Here is a 23,390-nt window from a genome sequence, read left to right on the forward strand (position 1 = left end):
GATCTGACTTTTTTCTTGTTTCTCTTGTGCTCCTCTCACAGTTTGTTCCTATTTCGGTCCCATATGGGTTAATGAATATCTGCTCTCCTCATTCCCATGTATCCTTCTCTGCTTTGTAGTCAGTTATCTAACTTCTGCATTGGTGCTATTTGCCTTTGGTATATAGCCATCAGATCATCAATTTATATTCCTATTACCATCTGAAACTTCATCAGTACAACATGCCAGAGGCATAGATAAGCTCAGCTGCTGTGACAGTCTTATGTGTCCCATAGCACTTTGCTTTCCCAGTACTTTGGGATGTCTTTTAATCTCAGCAGAACTAAACGAATCCTTTGGTGGATACCTGGAAGAGTTATTCTTCAAGGCATTCCACAAGACAGATGACCTGTTGCTAGGAGAAAGATCCATTAGGATAAAACATCTGTCACTGTAGTACATCAAAAAATAAAAATCTACAAAGGTCTTTATCACAAGACTATTTACAAGTAGCTACTGGAGGTAAAATTGGCCAAAATTTCAAGTTTAAGTTATCTCATCCTCTATTAATATTTTTAACACTTTTGAAATGGTGGTTGAACATTCTTATTTTCCTCTGTCTGATTCTGGGTGTTGATGTATTTTGGTTGTAATTTGATGATAATCTGCAGGCTTGATGATAAAGCTGCACGTTGTTCAGTACATAGGAAGGCAGTAAACTGCTTGAATTGGGGACATGGTAGTATATCATCATGGGAGTGATCAGCAAAACTATTTGTCAGAAATGGAATTGAATCATTGCTTTATCTGCTTTTTGCTCAGTGCCTATACCTCAATCTCTAATCTCAGCTGATATGCTATACTAAATATTCCCATTTCTAATCTCAGCAGAGGTGCTTTACCGAATAAGACTGCCTATTGAACATTGGAAAAGAAAAGAACATAATTCTCATCCTTGCATAGACATTCTCTCTCCACTGTGATTATTACTGGCAGCTAGATAATGTAACTTCACATCAATTATTATAAAAACCTAAATGGTATAGTGGATAAAGTGCTGGACTTAGAGTCAGGAAGACATGTGTTAAAATCATCTCTCAGAAACTTATTAACTGTGTGACCCTGGGCTGATTCCTGTGTCTACCTCAGTTTCTCATTTATAAAAATGGAAGTAATAGCAGCACCTACTTCATAGGGTTGTTGTAAAGGTTAAATGAGAATATGCTTAAAGCTTTGCAAACCACTTAAAACCACTATATAAATATTAACTATTATTATGATGCCATAGTTTTCAAGAAAGCCGTTCCTTGTAGGAGCTCAAATTAAAATTCTTTCATATATCTCATTTATGCTCAGAACCTCCCTTTGTGGTAGATAGCAAGGATCATAACTCCCATTTTATAGTTAAGAAATTGAGACATCAGTGAAATGGATCGCAATGAATATAGTGTAATTGAAAACCCATTCTTTTCATTGCTAGTCAAGACCTCTCTTCAGCAAGTTACACTGCTTTCTTAACATTCTCGTGTTCATTTAAAGGTCTAGAGGAAATAATTTTCATTATCTGTTACTAGGGAGCCTAGCAATCTTATAAAAACAACAAAATGAATTTGGGAAAACAACTTAGATCTATAAATACCAAGTGGGGAGCACTTAGCAGTTTGGCCACTGTTGCCTTTGTAATTGGACTATGTTATCAAAATACTCTGTCATAAAAAAGTGCTTTGTTACTACAGGCTCTTGGTATGCAAGACAATGACTGCAGCTGTCAATGCAATTGTATACTTTATTAGTATATTATCCTTCTGGATCTATTTCAAAACTAGGACACAAGTTCAAGGGCAGTCTATCAGACATCTTGTCCAAAAAAAATGCACTAACTAAATTACTGTGGTGTAGTACAGCTGTTTACATATCTCAGTTTACTAAACAGATGGCAAGTCCCAAAGATGTTTCATTTCTTTTGGATATACCTTAAGGGCTGGGATACGGTTCATAATCAGTTACTTGTCCTTCAAATTATATTGGACATCAAAAAAGGTCCTGCTAATTTTCCTGTTGTTAAAGAGTAAATGAGTCTAACAAGATGCTACTCGTTTGTTAAGATATTCTTTTCGAAGGCATTTAGGTTGTTGTCAAGTCTTTAGGATTTGGTAAAAGGATGAGAGAAGCAATGGAAATTCTTAATTCTTCATTAAATGATTACCATGTCAGAAGTCATTTGCTTGCATTTGTAGGTTTTAGGGGTATTTCTTAGTGTATGCTCATTTTCTATCTCTGAAAGATTTAATTTTACCCAAGAGAGTCTAAAGTTGGTGCCCAAATTCATGTCAACTTGTCATTGCCAGAAGTCTACATCTCCACGGTGGGATTTCATGGAATCTCTGCTTACATAGTTGGCAAATGTAGTTACTCTAATTTAGAATAAAGTTCTCATGTTAGCTAATTAAAAAGCAATGACTGAGTACCTACTGGGCTCTGGAGCATCGAACCCCAGGCCTTATGATAAGGGATTGCAAATAGAATTCACAGTCTCTACCATTGAGTTGAGTTGAAATGATGTTTTATTGAATACTTAAATACTAGGTAGAATGTGAGGTAAAGGAATAATTATCAGAAACTGTTTCCCAGAGTATGCGAACTTTGAAATTGAGTTTTGAAAGAAATGATGCACATCCTAAGTGGTGGTAGTAGTAAGTGGAGGACGACTAGATAATTGGGCAGCTAGGTGGATGATAGCATGGACTTGGTTGGACTTGGAGTCAGAAAGACCCAGATTTGGTTGAGTAGGAAGAGACTACAGGTGTGGAGACTAGCTAAGAGATTATTAATATAAATGAAAAATTATCAAAGCTCAGATTAGGGTTGGTAACTATGGACATGGAGAAGGGCTAATGCATGGAAGATTACAGGAAGAACTGACAGGATCTAATACCTGATTGCATGTGGAGGGCAATGGAAAAGAAAGTTAAAAATAGCTCCAAGGGTTACATGCTATTCTAGAGGAGTAGGAAATAATGGTACACGCATACAGAGTGGTACAAAGGGATAATAATATTGGGGAAAGAACTAGGGAGAATTAAGTTCCTTTTCAACATGTTGTTACAGATCTTGAGACAAAAGAAGAGCTGTGTGCTTGACATGAAGATTTGGGAAATACCAATTTATATGTTTTTACATATTCCTTTAATTTTCTCAGGGAAAGCAAGATAATAGAGTAAGAAATAAATTTCACTGTGTCTCTGGAGAATGGAGAATGTTAACAGTCAGTGAAAGAATAGCCAAGTAGTTGAAAAGGTAGATGAAGATTAAGAGCACATCATCTCAGAAACCAGGGAAAGAGGAGGGTAATCTTTGGTATCTCATGTACTTGAAAATTCAGAACATAAAAGGGACTATGGAATTTAGCGAAGAGATTGGTGGAAGAAGGGAGTAATTTAAATAGAGTGGTGTTTAGGATTGAAGTCAGATCACAAAGGGTTAAAGTGGGAATATCTATGCTGATTTTTGTATTTGATCTATACAGATAAGAAGGGTACAGCAATGACCTTTTAACTCAAAAAGGAATGAGTTTAAATTTGGTCCCCATCATCCCACTGGGCATCTTGGGAGAAACCTATTTTATACATCTTTTACAAGAGCTTTGGCATAGTGGTTGTTCAAAGAGTAGGGTGAGACCTGAAGTAATTAGTTTGAAAAATAGTTGAGTGATCCCTGAAAAGAAAAGTCCACTAGATAATCTAGTCATTGAGCTGACCGGGCCTTCCAGAAGTCACTAAGGTTTTCTTCCTTATTCAAATATATACTACATCTAAGTGAGACTAGAAAGAGGGTTATTTATCCTAATCTTAATTATCCAGGTAAGAGTCTTGAGCTCTAATTAATTTTCTGCCTTTTTTTTCATGTGTGATAATAGTAGAGTCATTTAGCCTCTTCACCTGATCAGTAAACTGGATCAGTTAACTGGAATATGCTTCTTCTTACTCTATTGAATAAGAATTGGACTTTTTTTTTCATAATTTACATATCGCTATGGTCTTCTCAGACATCAGTAGTAGAGAAATTCAAAGTAGTAATTTTGTTTATATTGTTACCTCTGAACAGTTATCTGATTCAGGGAAGGTTGACAGTTGGTCATGGGCAAATAAATGGGATTAATTTACTTATTCATTATTAGGGAATAAAGTAACTGTGTTATATCTTTTTCACACCATACCATTTTTAAATAATTGGTTGAGTTTTGTTTTTGCCTGTGTGTGATTCCTTATCTTTTTCAGTGATCGGAATCCCTACCCGAGGTACAAGATTAGGAACATCTATGGATGACTCTGTGGATAGTCTGCTACAGCGAATGGCACAACATGAAAGCCAAGGGACCTTAGAGAAGAATATTGATGCTGTCATTGCCACAGTCTCCATCCCACCTTCCTCAAGCCCAGGCCATACCCACAGTAGGGAACGAGGTCTGGGGAAATCAGACAGCCTGCTAGTACCCGCAGCACCTAGTGACCCCTGCAGTAATACCACCATCTCACTCCTCTCTGAGAGGTTGCCAAGCAGCTGTTCCCCCCATCATCTCAAGAGGAGTGTGGTAGAAGCCATGCAACGCCAAGCCCGGAAAATGTGCAATTATGACAAAATCTTGGCCACCAAGAAAAACCTGGACCATGTCAATAAAATCTTAAAAGCCAAAAAGCTTCAAAGACAGGCAAGGACAGGTAATAATTTTGTGAAGCGCAGACCAGGCCGACCTCGGAAGTACCCCCTCCAGGCTGTGGTGTCAATGCAGGCATTCCAGGCTGCCCAGTTTGCCAGCCCAGAATTAGATGAAGGGGAGGAAGGTGGAGCACTGCATCTTGGTCCTGATACAGTTACAGATGTCATTGAGGCTGTTGTTCAGAGTGTGAACCTGAACCCAGAACTTAGGAAAGGATGGAAAAGGAAAAGTTGGCTTCTGGAAGAAGAGGCAAGGAAAAGACAGAAGATACTTCCAGAGGAAGAACAGGAGAATAATAAAAGGTAACCTGTTTGTTTTGAAGAGGAGAAACCTCTACTTTACTTTATTTGCACAGTGCATTTATCCACATAATTTCTTGACCCTCAGCTTTACTTTGAGCTATGTAAGTTATTCTTCTATATTATACATTTCAATTATTGATATTTTTTCTCTATGTTAACTTTTTATAGAATCATAAAATTTTGAGGCTGAAGAGACTTTAAAGAGCATCTAGTCCAACTATCCATTTATGGATTAGGCCACTGAAGACCACAGAAAGGAAATTATGCATTTGAAGTCATATAGCTAGTTAGTAACAGATTTGGGACTAGACTCCAAGTCTTCTTACTCCCTCTCCAGTACTCTTTCCACTATACCACATTGCTTTTTTTTTCTAACTGTGCTTAAATCTTGTTTTAAGTAGACTTGTATTGTTGTTTAGCTTTTAAAAGCCCAATGGGGTATATTTATTTACTTACTAGCTTAATTAATACCCTTTGCCATGCTCTTGGGTCTCGGGATCTATGGACTATATAGTCATTAATGCCATAAAATCCACTCATTCCCTTTTTCCTTCTTCCCCCTTCCCCTGCCTCCCAATTTCCAAAATAAAAATATAATACATTATTTAGACAGATGCGTTATCTTTGGGAGGTAAACCTTGATTGGCAGTGCTTAAAGGAGAGTAGAAAAAGGAATTCTGGGGAAAAGTGAAACAAATTCATTTAATTTCTATGCTAGGGTAAGCTGTATCCTTTAGGGACTTCTGGATACTTTTGCAGTCCAAAAGTGAGTATATCTAGAATGAATCTCAGGCTTGTGTATTCTAAGTGTACCACAGATTCTATAATTTTATATTTTCTAGTTGGTTATAGATTTCCATCGAAAGATAATGAATGGGGCGGCTAGGTGGTGCAGTGAGTAGAGCACCGGCCCTGGAGTCAGGAGAACCTGAGTTCAAATCTGGCCTCAGACACTTGACACACTAACTGTGTGACCTTGGGCAAGTCACTTAACCTCAATTGCCCTGTCTTCCCCCCCTCAAAAACAAACAAGAAAGATAATGAATAAAAAGGATTGTCCAAACTGTTTTTCAACTATATCAGCTAGTACCTCTTTAGGAAGGTATACATTCAGATAAAGTACATTTTGCTGAAGGTTATAGAAGAAAATAAGAAGTCTTTCTGTCAGCTATAATAATTCAGCTATTCTTTCACTGACTGTACCTGTCTCCCTTCTCCAGAGATTGGAAGCAGGAAGATGATTAAAGTGATTATTGCAATACTTGAGGCAAGATATGAAGAGGGACTGAACTAAAATGGTGATGATGTGAATGAATAGATGGGGAATGTATATAAGAGATATAGAGGGGAAATTGACAAATTTGGCAATTGATTCGATGTGGAAGTAAGAGTGAAGTGTAATTTTGTGATGTTTGAACCTAGGTAATTAGGAAGTTGTTAGTGCCTGCAGCAAAAGTAAGCACGTTTGGAAGAGGATTTTTGTGGAGAGAAGATGAGGTTCCTTTTGGATATACTGAGTTTAAGAAACAGATAGGACAGTGACTTGATTGAAGGGACGCAGTGTACTCAACCCAATGTGAAGACGGTAGTAATATCATGATAACCACTTTAAAATATTTGAGAGGCTTTCATGTGGAAGTTAGATTAGACTTGTTTTGTTTGTACCTAAAGGACAAAACTTGAAGCAGTGTATGGACATTTCAGTGTGCTAGATTTCATCTTCATTTAAGATAAAAACATAAAATAAGCACTATCTCAGAATAGAATTAGCTACCTCATTAGTTAGTGAGTTCCCCCTCACCAGAGGTTTTTAAGACTTGTAGAGGGAATTCCATTTTAGCTGTAGAACTCATTATGAGTAAAGTCAGAGCAACCATTGTGTTTATGGTATACAAACATAAAATCTTATCCTGAGGAGGGTAGCAGGAGCAAGTAGCTGGAGCCTAGAGCTGGAAGAGACCTCAGAGCCTATCTGGTTTAACCACTTCATTTTACAGATAAAGAAACTGAGGCTCAAGGAGTTTTTGTGTTTTGCCCAAGATACATAGGTAAGGTTCTTGTTGGTGATAAGCAGGAAATAAGTTGGATATATAGATGGAGGATAAGATTATACGCAGCCTTGAAAGCCAAGCGAAGACTTGATGCAGTAGACAATAGGGAGCCATTGTAAGTTCTGTACTAGAAAAATGACATGATAAAAGCAGTATTTAAGGAAGATTAGTCTGGCAGCCATCCATGGTACAAATTAGAAAGGAAGAAGAGCCTAGAATTCAAGAGGCATTAAATGACAAAGACTTGAATTATAAGATGAGGAAAATGTGAGTAGAAAACTATTCATCTGAAAAAGATCCGGGGGTTTTAGAGGACTGCAGTTCCAGTAGGAGTCAGCAGCCCAAAAAGTGAATTCAGTCATAGACTGCATTGAGAGGTTTTCAGTATTGTTTTAGGACTAGGGAGTTGACAACCCTGTTGCACTCTGCCCTGGCCAGACCTCATTTCCAGTACTGTTTGTTTTGGGCATCACACTTTAGGAAGGACATGGATAATCTGGAGGACATTCAGAGGAGGAGAACAAGATAGTTAACACCTTAAGATCATGCCTCACGAGTATCACTTTGAAGAAACTGGGGATGTTTACCCTAGAGAAGAAATAATTTGGCAAGGACTCGTGGTGGCTTTGTTGAAGTATTTAAAAAGCTGTCAAACAGAACAGGGAATAGACACATTCTGCTTGCCTCTAGAGGGTAGAACTAGAACTAGTGGGTAGAAGTTGTAAAAGTGCTATGCTTGATGAAAGGAGAAATTTCCTAACAGTTACAACTACACAAAAGTTTAATGTGTTGCCACTAGAGGTTCCTCCTCATTGAAAGTTTTTAGATAAATGCTGGATAACCACTTGCCAGGTATATTGTAAAAGGTAATTCTTCTCGGTTGGAGTCAGTACAGATAATGACTTCAGCAAATATTTATTGTCTCCTACCTACAAAGTACTTTATGAGGTCTTTTAGAGAATAGAAAGTTTGCAATTAGGGTAGCTAGTTAAAGTCATTAAGGGAGATAAGGAATTTGAGAGGTAGAGTGAAGTTTTGGAGGAAATAGGATTATTTCCTTGTTTAATGTGTTTAGTTTGAAATAGAAGAACAAATCAAAACAGGTCTGGAAGCCACTGGGTGTTAGTTTTCCAAATTGTCCTACAATTCTTTTCCTGCATTGATTGAATACAGTTTTCTTTTTACGTGTTGCTATCAGTCTTACCACTCTGCTATAGTGTTAAGTGCCCATTTTCTCTCCCAATTTTCAGAAAACTTTTTTATTTCTGCAGTCATGGATGGGTTTTCCATGCCATACTAAATTTCTATTTAGATGCACTTTTGAATGATCTTCCAAGATGCCACTGAATTTGGTTTTAATTCTTAACTATCTATTCACTTATATCTATCGTTTTTCTTCATACCATTATTGGGAAAATGTCAGAGGTATAAAAATTAACCTCACCTGCCCCAAAATAGCATCTACCTCTTCCATGAATCATTCATTAGTTCCTTTTCATAGAGCATAAGTAAACCTTGGGGTTAGAAAGGTAACTTTTATACAAAAATATGTTACTTCTATAGCTATCCTGTTGGCAGCAGTTCCTACTTTAATTGCTGTTATCATTATCATAATCATTGAAATTGTTCTTTGTAATGGTATGCTGCCTTATTTTCATTTATTAATTATTATTCACAAAAGCCCTGAGTGCTAAGTTTATGTTAACATTCTTATATAAACTGGGAACCAAGGAAAGAGAAATTAATAATTGCCCCAGTGTTTAAACTTGCAATGAAGATTAATAGAGTTATGTCTTGTTGGAACTTAGGTTTCAGCAAAGCAGTGAGAGAATTCACCAAAAAATGACCGTATGTAACATTTGTGTTATTGATCACTACTGCTCTTTGCTACTTGATAAATTGTTGTTACCATACCATTGGTTATTTGAGAATAGCAGGGCTGCGTGGCATTACATCCACGAAACAGACTGGGTAAATTGCTCTAACAGTTGTTACACCACTACTATTACTTTCTTTCCTCACACATACTCCCTCCTCCAGAAGTACAGGTTACCTCACAGGCAAGCCATTCAATAAATGCCCACTTGTACTCCATAATAGTCCATATCTAGAAAATTCTGTAAAAAAAAAAATTTCAAACTAGCAGAAATTTCAACATCAACCAAATAATATAGCCCAAGAAATGTTGACTAGGAATGGTGAGTGGTAATTCAGTGTTCTTAGAAACCTATTTGTAACCAAAGAAGGATATCACCTTTCCCCCATCAAACTCATTAATATGTATGATCCATTAAAGTTGCATTAGTCATACTAAACTATATAGAGCTCATCAAAGAAAGGTCTCTGCCCCCAAAGATGTGATGTTTAAAGGGTTGTAAAAAAAAAAAAGATAATTCTCTTTTTCACATCTTGTTTCTTCTTACTCTAGGAAGTCTTTCTAGAAAAAAAAAATTTAGATTTAAGATGGTCTTGGATGGAAAGACAGATAAGTGGAAGTTTGCCACAAGATTAGATATGCAGAAAGGCTTAGAGTTGGAGTTACATGTCAATCAAATGAACTCTTCGACCCAAACTATAACTACAGAAAAAATATAACAGTTGAACTTGAATGCAAATGGATGTAATTTTTGAATATATATGTGTGTGTGTGTGTGTGTGTGTATATATATATATGTTATACATATGTTACTTTAATAGTTTCTCACTGTAAGATTATGTTGAAACTTTTATTCCCAGCTTTCCTGAGACAACAATTGAATCTCCTAGTCCTCCAGAAGCCCCACCAAAACCACCTGAACCTGAGAATACCCTACAGCCTTTGCCTTCTCTTATTCCACGGGAAAAGAAGGCCCCTCGCCCCCCAAAGAAAAAATATCAGAAAGCAGGGCTCTATTCTGATGTATACAAAACTACAGAGTAAGTAATAACACTTATCAGTATTCTATTCACTAGCCTAATTTTCTCATGAAATCTTATTATTGCCTGGAACATGGTAAGATCCTAAATCTTTGGTGATTGATTACTTCTGTCCACATTGAGCTGCTATCTTTTCATAGGTAGGTATTAAATGCCCATTGTACTTCCATGACACTATATTGAGGTTTAAACATATTTCCTTTCCCAGAGTTCTTAGACTACAGTCTAATAACATTTATATAGTTGGGCAATTCCTTCCATGTCAAAAATGATGCTATTGTCAATTGCTCTTTGGAGTGTGAAATAAAAAGGAAATATTTCCCTGTACTCCTTTCCACACTATGTAATATCAAAAATTTTAATTGATTTATGATTTCATCTGCTTTGAGTCAGAAAGAGCTGGTTTGGTTTGGTTTTGCTAAGCATAGAAAATGGATATTTACCAAGTAATTTTTGGAGTGGAGGTGGGGGGAAAGGCAAAAGAGGAAAGGGAATCCTTTGGTGGCATGTATTTTTTAAGTTGTCCTAACTTCTGGAATTTTCCTACTTGATAGTGTAGAGTAGAATATTGTAAAATAAAACCTCCAATTGGGATCAAAATGCCTGCTATTATCTTTATCCAAACCATAGTTTTAAAGATATAATTTCAATCAGAAAGCAACTTCCTTGACTCTGAAACTGTGTTAAACTTAATACTTTCTACATAGCAGGAGGAGCAGGAACTTTCAAGTTTTTAGTAAAGAATGTTTATATCATGACCTTACTGTCTCTGTACCTGGTTGAGGGCTCACAAACTAGTATAGCCCTCTTTTGGATTGTTTAGTTTCTGGGGATTTTTTGGTTTTGTTTTCTAAAATTATTTTCAGATTTTCTCTATGTTAAAGTTATAAAGACTAATCCAGATGATTTGATTGCTCTCATAGAGTCAAAACACTGTCACATTTAGAGAAAGAAGAGGTCTTATTAGCTTTCTGAAAATCAACCATAACTGAATAAAATGTGATTATTTCTGTGAGAATCTTAACCAGAAGATTCTGCAAGGTAATTAGGGCCATTTTCAGGTCCAAACAAATTCTCTATTTCGAGAAACAAGTTCTCTATTTAGAGAAAATAAGGATGTGTAGGAGGGAAAATCTCTTTGATGTTGACAGTTAATGTAGATTCTTTTCTAGATATTACCATTCCATGTGAAAGATGGAGAGGCACTAACAGGAAGCATGTGGAAAACTACCTCACTTGCTCTCTTTATCCGTTATTAAAGGTTTGTCATTGATAATGAGTGCCAGCATGATCTACTGAGGATTGTTACGCTAGAACATCCTGCTTCTTGGAAGTTGCAGAAGGAGTGCCTTGGAAGTTCTTCCTCAGAGTTGAGCTCATAGTTGAATTGAGTTCAGTGTCAAACTGAAATAGAAATGAGGGCTACTAAGCCATACATAAAGATCCTTGTGGCCACATATTGACTTAGAAAATCACTTATTAACATCTTTGTTTAATTGTGTTTTTATTTATTTTGTTAAGTATTTCCCAATTACATTTTAATCTTTTTTGAGCCTCTTGTTCTCTGCCTGCACTCTGCGTCTTTGACACCTCCAGTTAAGATGATAATACAGGGAGGCTGAAACACCAAAGAGGATTTCAGGTCAGAATTCTTACTTCTCAAAGATCTTGAAGAGCAAACTAAGTTCCTATCCATATGTTTTCCACACAGATGCCAAAATAATTTTCCTAAAGCACAGGTATGATCAGATCATTCCCCCACTAAATAATCTCCAGTGCCTACTTAATACCTCTGAGATCAAATACAAACTCCTTTTTGGTTTTTAAAGCCAAAAACTAGCAAAAAAAACTAGCTCCAGCCACCCTTTCCATGAATTCTACAGTCCTACTAAACTGTCCTTGTTACTCTTTGTGCAGGCTATTCCTTTTCCTGTCTTGACTACACTTTCTTCTCATCTCTGCTGTTAGAATCCCTAGTTTCCTTCAGAATCACCACCTTCTGCATGAATCCTTTCCTAACCTAGCTGCTTTCTCCCCGAAAATTCCCATGTACATTTGTATATATGTTGCATGTACATGTATGTACATGCTGTCTTCCTCAATAGAGTATCAGCCAAGTTCCAAAAGACCCATGATGGAAAATGCTTTCTACATCCAAAGAAAGAACTATTGAGTCTGAATGCAGATCAAAGCAAACTAGTTTCACTTTTTTTTTCTTTCTTGTGGTTTTCCCCTTTTGTTCTGATTCTTCTTTCACAACAAGACTAACGTGGAAAAATGTTTAATATGATTGTACATGTATAGCCCAAGTCAGATTGCTAGCTATCTTGGGGAGGGAAGTAGGGAAGGAGAGAGAAAAAAGTTTGGAACTCAAAAATCTTATAAAAGTGAATGTTGAAAACTAAAAAAAAAAAAAAAAATTTTTAAGAAAAATGAAAAAAAAAGTGTTAGCTCCTTTGGAGTAGGGACTTTTTCATTTCTGTGCTTTGAACCTAATAGGTACCTAATAATTCTTTGTTGATTAATTGATTGAGTTTAGTTAATGTGGGTACTGGTTTTCATTCAACAAATGTTTTTTAAGTACTTGGCACTTAAAAGACATTGTAGTAGGTGCCAGAGGGAGATGTAAATGACATAATCCCTGCCCTAAAGAAGCTTACTATCTAATAAGTGAAATCAGACTTGTACATAATAACTGTAATTCATAGTAGAATACAGTGAGTGCATTACAGGGTGCAATAGAAGAGAAATCATTTCTAACTCGGTAACATCCAAAAAGGCTCAATGGAGAAGCTGGCATTTGAAGTAGGCTTTGAAAGATAGGTAGTTTTTTCAGTAAGCAGAAGTGAAGCTAAGAATATTCCAAGAATACAGAACAATATGAGTGAAGGCATGGCAGTAGTAAAGCATGTATTGTTGTATGAAAGGAGAGGCAGTATGGTATAAAGGAAAGAGCATAGGATTTGCAGTCAGAGAACTTGAGCTCAATTCTTGGCTCTGATAATCACTGTCTGGGTCATGACTTTGGGCAAGTTATTATACTTTTCTGGCCTCTTAAGGTCCCTTCTGGCTCTAAATCTGTTCTTTAATAATCTAGTTTGACTGGACTAGATAGTATTTGGGTCATACACAATGCTATATAAATGGGACAGAAATTATGCATCCCTTTTCTCTTATTATTGAGTTTAAAATATGTTAAAGGAAAGCCCCTAAAGTATACATTCTTTCTTGGATCTGACTCATAAGTGACTCACAAAATTGATCAAGGTGCCCAAATACATTTTGACCAGTATTGTCAGTGAGAATAGAATAACACAATCCTGATGCTAGTCTTTCAGTTTTCATGTTTTCCAGAAGAATGTTATTGCAGGCATTTTTTAGCATGACCCCTACAATATATTTAGTAGTATTTTCTCATATTTTTAAACCAGTTTGGGAGGAGCATGGTTATTTTTTTTTTTCAGAGCTTCTTCCTAAAGTCTTTTATTAAAGCCTTGTGTTGCTAGAGGTGTTGAATTTAAGAAAACAAATATACCTTTGTTCTTAAGGCAGACTATAAAGAGGTTCTCTCTTTCTCTTTCCTCTTTTCCCTCTTTCCCGTTTTTCCCTTCTCTTTCCCCGCTTTCTTTTGTTTCCTCTCTCTCTTCTCCCTCCCCTCTTTCTCCTTCCTCTCTGTAAGAAGATGGGGAGGAGAAAGCTAGGCTATGAAGGGCTTTGAACACCAAATAGGATTTTGTATTTAATCTTGGAGGTGATAGGGGAGCCACTGTAGTTTATTGAATTGGGGAGTGGGATGGTGACATGGTATGACCTGCACATTAGAAAAATTACTTTGTCTGAAACCTCAGCTGTGCCCTTCTAAAGCAATATATGCTAATGCTAACAATCTAGAGCTTTTAAATAAGGATTACGGTTGGTATGAAACTGGACCGTTAGTATAGAGCTTTGTATTTAAAAGCAGTACATATGGGTATGCTGTTGTCACAGTGCTCCTGTAACAATTCAACTAAGAGACTAAAGTGAGTTGCCTATCCAGATTCAAGTAAGCAGCAATTTAATTGACTAATTATGTGCCAGGTGGAGCACTTAAGGCTAGTTGTAGGTTAATGAATCTAAATTGACATACAGGGTTGGGAAAGCATATAGTTAATCAGTGCAATATATAGTTTAATTTCCACAATAGCTATAACTAGTTCAAATTTCCCTTTGATATCATGTTGTGGGAAAAAAATCTTCCCTTGAAAGATAAACCAAAGAACCACAGTATGTCTCATATGTCTTCATTTTGTAAAGCCTTTTGCAGATGCACTCTTCATTTACTCCTAAACACCTGATTCATTGAAGAATTTCCTTTCTAATTCATCAATGCAAACTTAAGTTGGCTGAAGTAACCTAACAAAATACCATTATGTTCTGGTACTAAGAAAGAGACCTTTCAATAAAACTATTGAAATGCGTTGTCTGGGGAAAAAAAAAAAGAAAATTACTTTGGAAATTGATTGGAGAATGGATTGGAATGGAGAGAGATCTGCAGCAGGCAGACCAACCAGCAAGGCTATTGCCCTAGGCCAGGTGTAAAGAGATGAGGGGTCTACACCAGGGTGGTGACAGTGTCAGAGAAGAACAGTTGCTGAATTTGAAAGATGTTACAGAAGTAAAATCAATAGGCCTTGCAACAGATTGGATATGGGAGGGTTGAGAGATGGTAAGGAGCTGAAGATGATACCTACTTAAAAGAGTGACCAGCATTTCATAGTAAATAATGTTAAAAGGCTTGATTATGACTATCTTGAAAATGAAACTAGAAATTATGAAAATAGCTATACTTTTCTTTAATAAATTTTAGTTTAGAATTGCAACTGTGCATATTCTTAAATCAAAGAGTGAGATTATTGTATGCATTTTTCTGAAAAAATTTGGTGGTATGTTACCTGTCGCTTTATGTTTGACTTTCATAGCAACATGGTCATAAAGAGGATCTTTTTACCAAAACACATCAAGACTTTATCAGTTTATCCAAGAACCTTTCTGTAACCTTTGATAGTCAAATAGCATTTTTTGAGATCTAGGCACTGTGCTAAGGACTAGGGATACAAAAAAGGGCAAAAACGACTCTTGCTTTCAAGGAACTCACAGTCTGATTGGGGAGAGAACATACACAGCCAGACAAGGTGTAGACAGTGTAAAGTGAAATTAGTTTCAGAAAGAAGGCACTAAGATTAAAGAAGACTGGAAATAGTTTCTTGCAAAAGGTAAGACTTTACCTGAGCCTTGAAGGAAGTCAGGAGGAACCCTGAAGGAAAACCAGGAGGCAAAGATGAAGAGGGAGAGTGTTCCAATCAGGGAGACATAAGAGGGATAGCCAGTGAAAAAAATCTTAAATTCAGGAGATGGAGTGTCACATAGGAGGAATAGCAAGGAGTCCAGCATCACATCAGAAGAGTATGTGGAGGGTAGTAAGATGTAAGAAGATGGGGAAGGGAGAAAGGGGCCAGGTTATGAAGTACTTTCATGGCCAAACAAGATTTTATATTTTATTTTGGAAGCAATAGGAAACCACTAGAAATTGACAGGGGAATAGGGTCAACCTTATGTTTTAGGAAGATGAATTTGACAGCTAAGTAGAAGCTGGATTGGAGAGTATCAAAGACTAGAGGCCAGGAGACTAACCATCAGGCCATTGCAATAATTCAGGTGTGAGGTGATAAAGACCTACACCAGGGTGGTAGCAGTGTCAGAGGACAGAAGGGGGCATATAGGAAAGATTCTCTGAAGGTAGATTTGACAGGACTTGGCAACTAATTGTATATATGGGCAGTGAGAGGTTGGGGCCCCCTGAGTAACTGGGAGGATAGTGGTACTGTTTACAGTAAGAGGGAAATTAGAAAGAGGGGAGTGCTTGGGGCAACAGTAATGAGTTCAGTTTTGAATATGGTGAGTTTATGGGACATCCACTTTGAGATGTCTAATAGGCAGTTGGAAATGCAAGATCCGAGTTTTGCATAGAGGTTCAGGCTGGACAAGTAGATCTGAAAATCATTCTGCAAAGAGATTATAATTGAAATGAAGGGAACTGATGAAATTACTAAGTGAAATAGTATAGAAAGACAAGAGGACCTTCAGAGATACCCATTGTTAGCAGCTGTGACCTGGATGAAGATGTACTGAAGGAGACAAAGAAGGAGTGGTTAGACAGAAAAGAAGAGAACCAGGAGAGAGCAGTGTCCTGAAAATCTAGAGAGAAGAGAGTATCAAATGATATTCAAATCATTCATTCGAAGCCCTTCTTAAAGACACTGACACACAGAGATGTTGATGAGATGAGTTGGGATATTTGAAAGTTTAAGAGGGGAAGAGTGTTTGATGGACATCTGATTTCATAAATGGCCACATCTTTTGTGAATATTGTTGTATTATGATGACTTTTTCACAATCAGGATGTATGGCATAATGAATCTCTATGTCAGAGACATAGTCAAAACAGCTAAGCTTCAAGTGCTACCTCTAACACATGCTAGAATGTGAGTACAACCAAATGGAGAGATTCCCTTAATCATTTTTTCACTCATTTTCTCCTTTTCACAAACACAAGTTCTATATATGACTGTTGGGAGTGCCATAAACTGCCAAACATGTGACAACTTCTCAGTGCCCCAGGCAATGATGTAAGATTCTAAGTTGCTGAACAGAGCAACTATTGATCTGCATTGATGAAGGGAATTTCCTTATTGAGACATCTCACACAATTAAATCAGAGGTAGGGACCAAAACGAAATGCAGTCTTGTTACTGTGGGCATGAGTTTCCCCTATATTTTGTATTTGCTTATGTGTGTACTTGTTATTTCCAGCAGTAGAATATAAGCTCTTAAAGAGCAGGAACTGTTCTTTGTTTGGTTTTGTAGACATTTTTGATTGACTACAGTATATTTGCCTTATAGAAGAGTACTTTTCAGTATCAGTTGAGATAAAGTATGCAAAAACATTTTGCAAACCTGAAATCATTATATAAATGTTAACTTCTTTTTGTTCTCTGTGGCACAGTGGGCCAAGAGCCAATCTAGAATCCAGGAAAACTTGGGTTTAGGTCCCATTTCTAACATGTACTGGGTCTGTGACCTTGGGGAAGTTACCTAACTTCTCACTTGCCCAGGCAACTCTTAAAGATTATAAGCAGCATAAAAATGCTGACTTGCATTAGTAGAGAATGTTTCCTCAACTAGGATTTCCCTGTACCTGTACCAGTAAAATCACAGTTTCAGTCCCTGTCCTTATTGTTGAAAATAAGTTTGATTAGATGAGTGTGATAGTGGAGCCTGTGTAAGAGCAGGTCACCCTCTCACAAAATAGCCCATAGTTTTGATAGATTTTAAAATAATTATCATACCTTTCTCTTAGGCCCTACTGCCCTTCCTCCTGTAGCTAAGTGTTTCTTCCTTTTTCTTATCCACCTAGTTTTTGCACTAAAAGGCCCTGCTCCTTTTCTTTCCCCCATGGGCCCCTTCCTTCTCCCCCCTCACTCACCCCCACCCCCAGCAATTCCCTCTGAAAACAAATAGGGGGTTTTGTGTGTTTGGCAGTAAATGGTACTTACTGCCAGCAGCCATATCTAGAACTCTGAAAAAGAGCAAATGAGTGAAAAACAGTTAAGAGAATCTTCTCCATTTGGTTCTATTCCTAGCATGAAGTAGCTTAAAGCATTGTCATTGTGCATCTTTTTAGCAGTTGTGTGTGGTGGTACACAAAAACCTAGGAGGCCTCGTAGACGTGGGAAAGGGTATGGGTGGAGCTCATCTTTCCATTTGGATTCTTTTTGTTTTTTTATATATGTTTTTTAATATGGCTAAGAAAAATGTCAGCAGCTGGTGAGGGACTAAGATGAGCTACGTTGCTGTAGCCCCCTCTAGTGACAGAAGAGTCTAGTCACTCCTAGAAGCTACTGTTTCTATTTCTGCTGTATTCTTTAATACAGAACTGATGGCCTATTTTCTTTTCCCTTTAATGAGTGTTATAGATAGCAACATTTGATTTAGAAGATTCTTTCTCCAGACTCATAATAAGTTATAATTCCAACTTATAACTTCTCTCTGTTATTTATTGTATTTCTCAAGTTCATTCTCTAAATTAGTTGTGAATCAGCAAACGCTTATTAAGAAACTACTTATGCTAGGTTACTTATCCTAGTACTTTGCTAGGTCCTGGGGTACAAAGGATGAAATGATCCCCACTTTTAAAGAACTTATATTTTATCAGGAGATAGTTTATCATCTAAATATGAAGAGAATACAAGATTATTGGAGGAAAAGACAGTATTAGTTGGTGAAATCAAGAAAGATCATGCAGCAGAAGTGGTATTTGAGCTGTATCTTAAAGTATGAGAAGGATTTTGTGAGGTAGAAGTGAAAAGTGAATGTATTCGAGGCATAGGAGACAATTGGTAGAAAGGCCCAGAGATGAAAAATGGAGTGCTATGTCTGAGGAATAGCTAGATGAGTTTGGTTGGACTATAGTGTGTAGGAAGAAGAGCAATTCATAATGAGGCTGAAAGCACATGTTAGGGATACTTTGTCAAGTTTAGCTTAAAAAGCTAAACAGAGGGATTTATATTTTATTCCATAGGCAACAAGGAGCTACTGGAATTGATTGAACATGGAAGTGATATCAAATTTTTGCTTAAGGAAAATTACTTTGGCAGCCGTTGGAATGTTTGAACTGAAGTGGTGGGGAGGGGACCTGAAGATAGGAGGCCAACTATTTAGTTATTGCAGTAGTCTTGGTGAGAGGTAATGAAGGCTTGAATTGAGGTGATGACTGTGTAAGTAGAAGGGGAAGGGGTCAATTGCCAGATATGTTGTGGAGGAAGAAAGTGGAAGACTTTGGCAACTAACTGGATATATGAGATAAGAGAAAATGAGAAGTCAAGGATAAATGCCAGGGCTCTAATTCTAAGAGACTGAGAAAGGGGAATGGATGGGGGTGGTGGTGAGAGTAATGAGTCCTGTGTTGGACATGTTGAGTTTAAGTAGCATTCAGTTTGAAATGTGCAAGGGGAAGTTGGTGGTAAAAGACCAGAGCTTAGAAGAGAGAATAAGGCCTTGGTATATAGATCTGAGAGTCATCTGCATCCAGATGGTAATTGAATCGGTGAGAGCTAAAGTCACCAAGGCAGAGGGTTTAGAGAGAAGAGAGTCCTTGGATATAATGTTGGACTACACCCACAGTTAGTGGGTATGACATGGATGAAAATTAGCAAAGAAGACTGAGCAAGGATAGAATATCCAGGAAAGAGTAATTGACAAAAATCTAAAGAAGAAAGAATATTCTGGAAGAGAAATTGGTCAAGAAGTATGGAGGCAGAACCAGAATGGTGGAGAAAAGTCAGCTGTCCCCAAAACTCCTCCAAACAACTTTAAATAATGCCTTCAAACAAATTCTGGAGCAGCAGAACCCACAAAAGGACAAGGTGAAACAATTTTCCAGCCAAAGACAACTTAGAAGGTCTGTCGCACTGGGGTGAGAGTGGAGTGCCGTCTGGTGCAAATGGCACCAGCATAGACCGGGCCCCAGCAAACCAGAAGCAGGTCTTGCGAACAACTAACTCAGCAGCAGCAGCTTCCAGAGGTCTTAGCCCACAGACAGTAAGAAGGTTGGACAAGTGGTCCAAGATGACAGGGGTCTCTTTGTTGGCGCTAGGGGCCAGACTCTTTTGCTTTCTACATACTTGTATCTGGGTCACAGTCCTGGATCTCAGTCCCAGGGCTAAGTGAAACACTAGCACACCAGAGCTTGCAGCCACAGGGGAGCAGGAACCCTGTTTACAGTTCCAGGGCAGAAAAAGTGCTTGTGATTGCTCATAGACCGTAACACAGGCCAGGAGAGGAGTAAACACACCTCTCCTTAAATCATATCATGTTGGAAGAACTGACAACTTATATGTCCCTATAAGTATCCCTGAAAACAGCTACATAAAACCCCTGAAGCTTGAATGCACCCTCTACCCTGGAAGCAGAACCCCACTTTAGCAAAGAGAAATAGGCTGGGAAAATGAGCAAACAACAGAAAAAAATTGTAACTATAGAAGGTTAATATAGATACAAGAAGATCCAAACACACACTCAGAAGAAGACAACAAAGTCAAAACTCCTATATCCACAGCCTCAAAGGAAAATATGAATTGGTCTCCGGCCATGGAAGAGCTCTAAAAGCATTTTTAAAATCAAGTAAGGATAGAGGAAAAATTGGGAATTGAAATGAGAGTGATGCAAGAAAATCATGAAAAAAAGAGTCAACAGATTGATGTAAAGGAGGCACACACACAAAAATACTGAAGAAAATAATAACTTAAAAACAGAATAAGCCAAATGGTAAAAGGTACAAAAATCCAATGAAGAGAAGAATGCCTTGAAAAACAGAATTGGCCTAATGGAAAAAGAGGCACAAAAATTCACTAAAGAAAAGAACTTAAAAAGTAGAATTGGGCAGATGGAAAAAGAGGTACAAAAGCTCACTGAAGAAGATAATTCCTTAAGTGAAGCATGAGGTTTGAGAAAAGACTTTTAGGTTTGGCAATTAAAAGATCTTTGATAGCTGGAGAGAGCAGTTCTAGTTGAGTGGTGATCAGAATCCAGATCGCAGAAGTTTAAGGAGTAAGAGATGAAGTGATGTAGGCAATAAATGTACAGCTTTTTCTAAGAATTTGGCTTAGAAATGTAAGGGGAGATATAAAATGATAGTGTAAAGTGGAGGTGGTAGAGTCTAGTAAAGTACTTTTAGGAATAGGGTAGACTTGGACACATTTGAAACCTGTCAAAAAAGAACCAGTAGATAAGGAAGATTAAAGAGGGGGTGATTGAAAGTGCAGTCCGCTGCAGAGGATACCCCTGGGTAAGTTAGAAGAGCCATATCATTATTAAAGATCGTGTGAAAGGAAGAGAGAGTGGGGGATAAAATCTGGGATTTTGAATTGGTGTTGAAATTTGAAAACAGCAAAAAATCAACCATCTTGTGAAATACTTTGTCATCTTTAGTTTAATGTGATAGAACCACTCCCCTGGCAATGTCTCCTACCATAACAAAGTGGTGATTATTCCTTGTGCTTTCCCAAAGGTCATGCTGTGTTCATCTGACTCAGAGGCTAGGCTCTTAAGCTGTTTCAGACAAGTTCCATGTATTATCTCAGAAGCCTGCTCTTCAGAACAAGGCATAGAAGAAAAGGGGATTGCTCAAGACCTTTTCAGAATTGCTTTGCACCCAAGTTCAGCTTTAAGTTTGACATAAATCATTGCATTTATACATGTAGGCTAACTAATCCTAAACTCTTCAATGGAAAAAACAAAGTAATTCACCTGGAAAGAGATAATCAGTTATGGGACATCAAGGAGAGAAAAATCGAGTAATATTGTTGTTCAGTCATTCAGTTATGTCCAACTCTTCATGACCCCATGGAACATAGCACACCAGGCCCTTAAATAGTGTCCATAGGGTTTTCTTTGCAAAGATAGTGGAGTGGTTTGCCATTTCCTTCTCTAGTGGATCACCTTTTGTCAGAACTCTTCACTATGACCCATCTGTCTTGGGCAACCCTGCAGAACAGAGCTCCTAGTTTTATTGAGCTACATAAGCCCCTCTTCTACAACAAGGCAGTGATCCAGGAGAGGATGGGAGGGATTAGTCCTAGGCAAAACAAACTCTAAAGATGTACAAAAAATATTTATAGCAGCTCTTCTTGTGGTGGTAAAGAATTGGAAACTAAGAGAGTACCCACCACTTGGAGAATGGCTGAACAAGTTATGGGATGTAAGTGTGCTGGAATACTATTGTGCTATAAGAAATAATGAATAGTTTCAGAGAAACAAGTTCATACAAGAAGACTTGTATGAACTGATGTAGAGTGAGGTGAGCAGTGACAATTATAAAGATAAACAACTTAGCATTAAAAACTGATCAGTGCAGTGATCAACCATTCATGAAGAAATATGCTACTCCACCTCCTGATAGAGAAGTGATAGACTCAAGAATTAAGAATGAAACATATTTTTTTGGACATGGCCTATTTCAGGCTTTTCCATGACCATATATGTTTGTAACAGGAGTTTTACTTTCCTTTCTGTCTCAATAATGGAGACCAAGGAGGCAGGGGAGAGAGAGAAGGTAGATTGTTGTTGATTGAAGAAAAAAAAATTAGATTTTTTTTTTTTAATGACCATGATGAGCTGGAAAATGACCAGAATAGCCTAGCCAGGATGGTGAAGGATCATTAGTCCATGTCATCTAAGGATCATTTGAAGAAACTGGGGATGTTTAACCTGGAGAAGAGAAGACTCAGAGGGTCATGATAGCAAGATTTTTTTCCTTTCTTTTTTTTTTTAATATTTTGTTGTATTTTTATTTGTTTTGTTGGATATTTCCGAATTGCATTTCTTTAAGGATTCATTGTTAAATTTTAAAATCCAAATTCTCTCCCTCCCTTTATCTTTTCCATCACCTGTTAAGAAGCCAAACAGTATGATATCCATTATACATGTGAAACATATTTCCATATCAGCCATGTTGCACATGTGCTGTCCTGCATGTGTGCACACATGTGCATGTGTGCGCGCGCCCACACACACACACAAGAAAAATAAGTTGAAAAAATATATGTTTCAATTTACACTCAAAAGTTCAATTTTATCTGGAAGTAAATGGCATTTTTCATCATGAGTCCTTTGGAATTGTTATGAATCATTGTAACTAAGTCTCTCACAGTTGATCATTGTTACAATATTGCAGTTAATGTGTACAGTATTCTCCTTGTTCTACTCACTTCACTTTGTATCATTTCACATATGTTTTCCCAGGTTTTTCTGGACCCATCCTACTTGTCATTTCTTACAGAACAATAGTATTCCATCACATTGTACTGCAATTTGTTCAGCCATTCCCCCAGCTGTGGGTACCCCTCAATTTCTAATTCTGTGCCACCAAAAAGAGCTGCAGTAGATATTTTTGTACATATAAGTCCTTTCCCCTTTTCTTTGATCTCTTTAGGATACAGACCTAGTAACACAATATTGTTGGGTCATCGGGTATACCTAGTTTTATAGCCCTCTGGGCATAGTTCCAAATTGTTCTCCAGAATGCTAGAACCACAGGATTGCCATTTTCAATAATAAAGGGCATTCTTAGGGAGGACAGTTTAGACTCTGAGTTCAAAACAAGGAGCAATGGGTAGAAACAAAACAGCAAATTTAGGCTTCATGTCAGGAAAAAATTTTCTAGCAAATATTGTTTTCCAGAAGTGGAAAGTCCTGCCTTTAGAATTTGTAGTTTTCCTTGTTGGAGATACAAGCAAAGGATGGAGGGCCACTTGTTGAGTGTGTTATAGCAGGGATTCCCTTTGTTTATGGATTGGATTAGGTGACCAGTGACATGCTTTATAGAATTCA

At 37.4% G+C, this 23,390-nt stretch overlaps 1 protein-coding gene across 1 annotated transcript in view; it reads left to right on the forward strand.

Moving 5' to 3' along the window:
• Positions 1-23,390, forward strand: part of ASH1L (ASH1 like histone lysine methyltransferase) — a 185,054-nt gene that overhangs the window by 74,427 nt on the left and 87,237 nt on the right. The window contains 2 exon segments of the mRNA XM_036754819.1: positions 4,257-4,998; positions 9,786-9,965. Of these exon segments, the coding sequence (XP_036610714.1) occupies positions 4,257-4,998; positions 9,786-9,965 (922 nt within the window).

This window comes from Trichosurus vulpecula, chromosome 4, assembly GCF_011100635.1.
Source record: "Trichosurus vulpecula isolate mTriVul1 chromosome 4, mTriVul1.pri, whole genome shotgun sequence".
In the NCBI taxonomy this organism is placed as follows: domain Eukaryota; kingdom Metazoa; phylum Chordata; class Mammalia; order Diprotodontia; family Phalangeridae; genus Trichosurus; species Trichosurus vulpecula.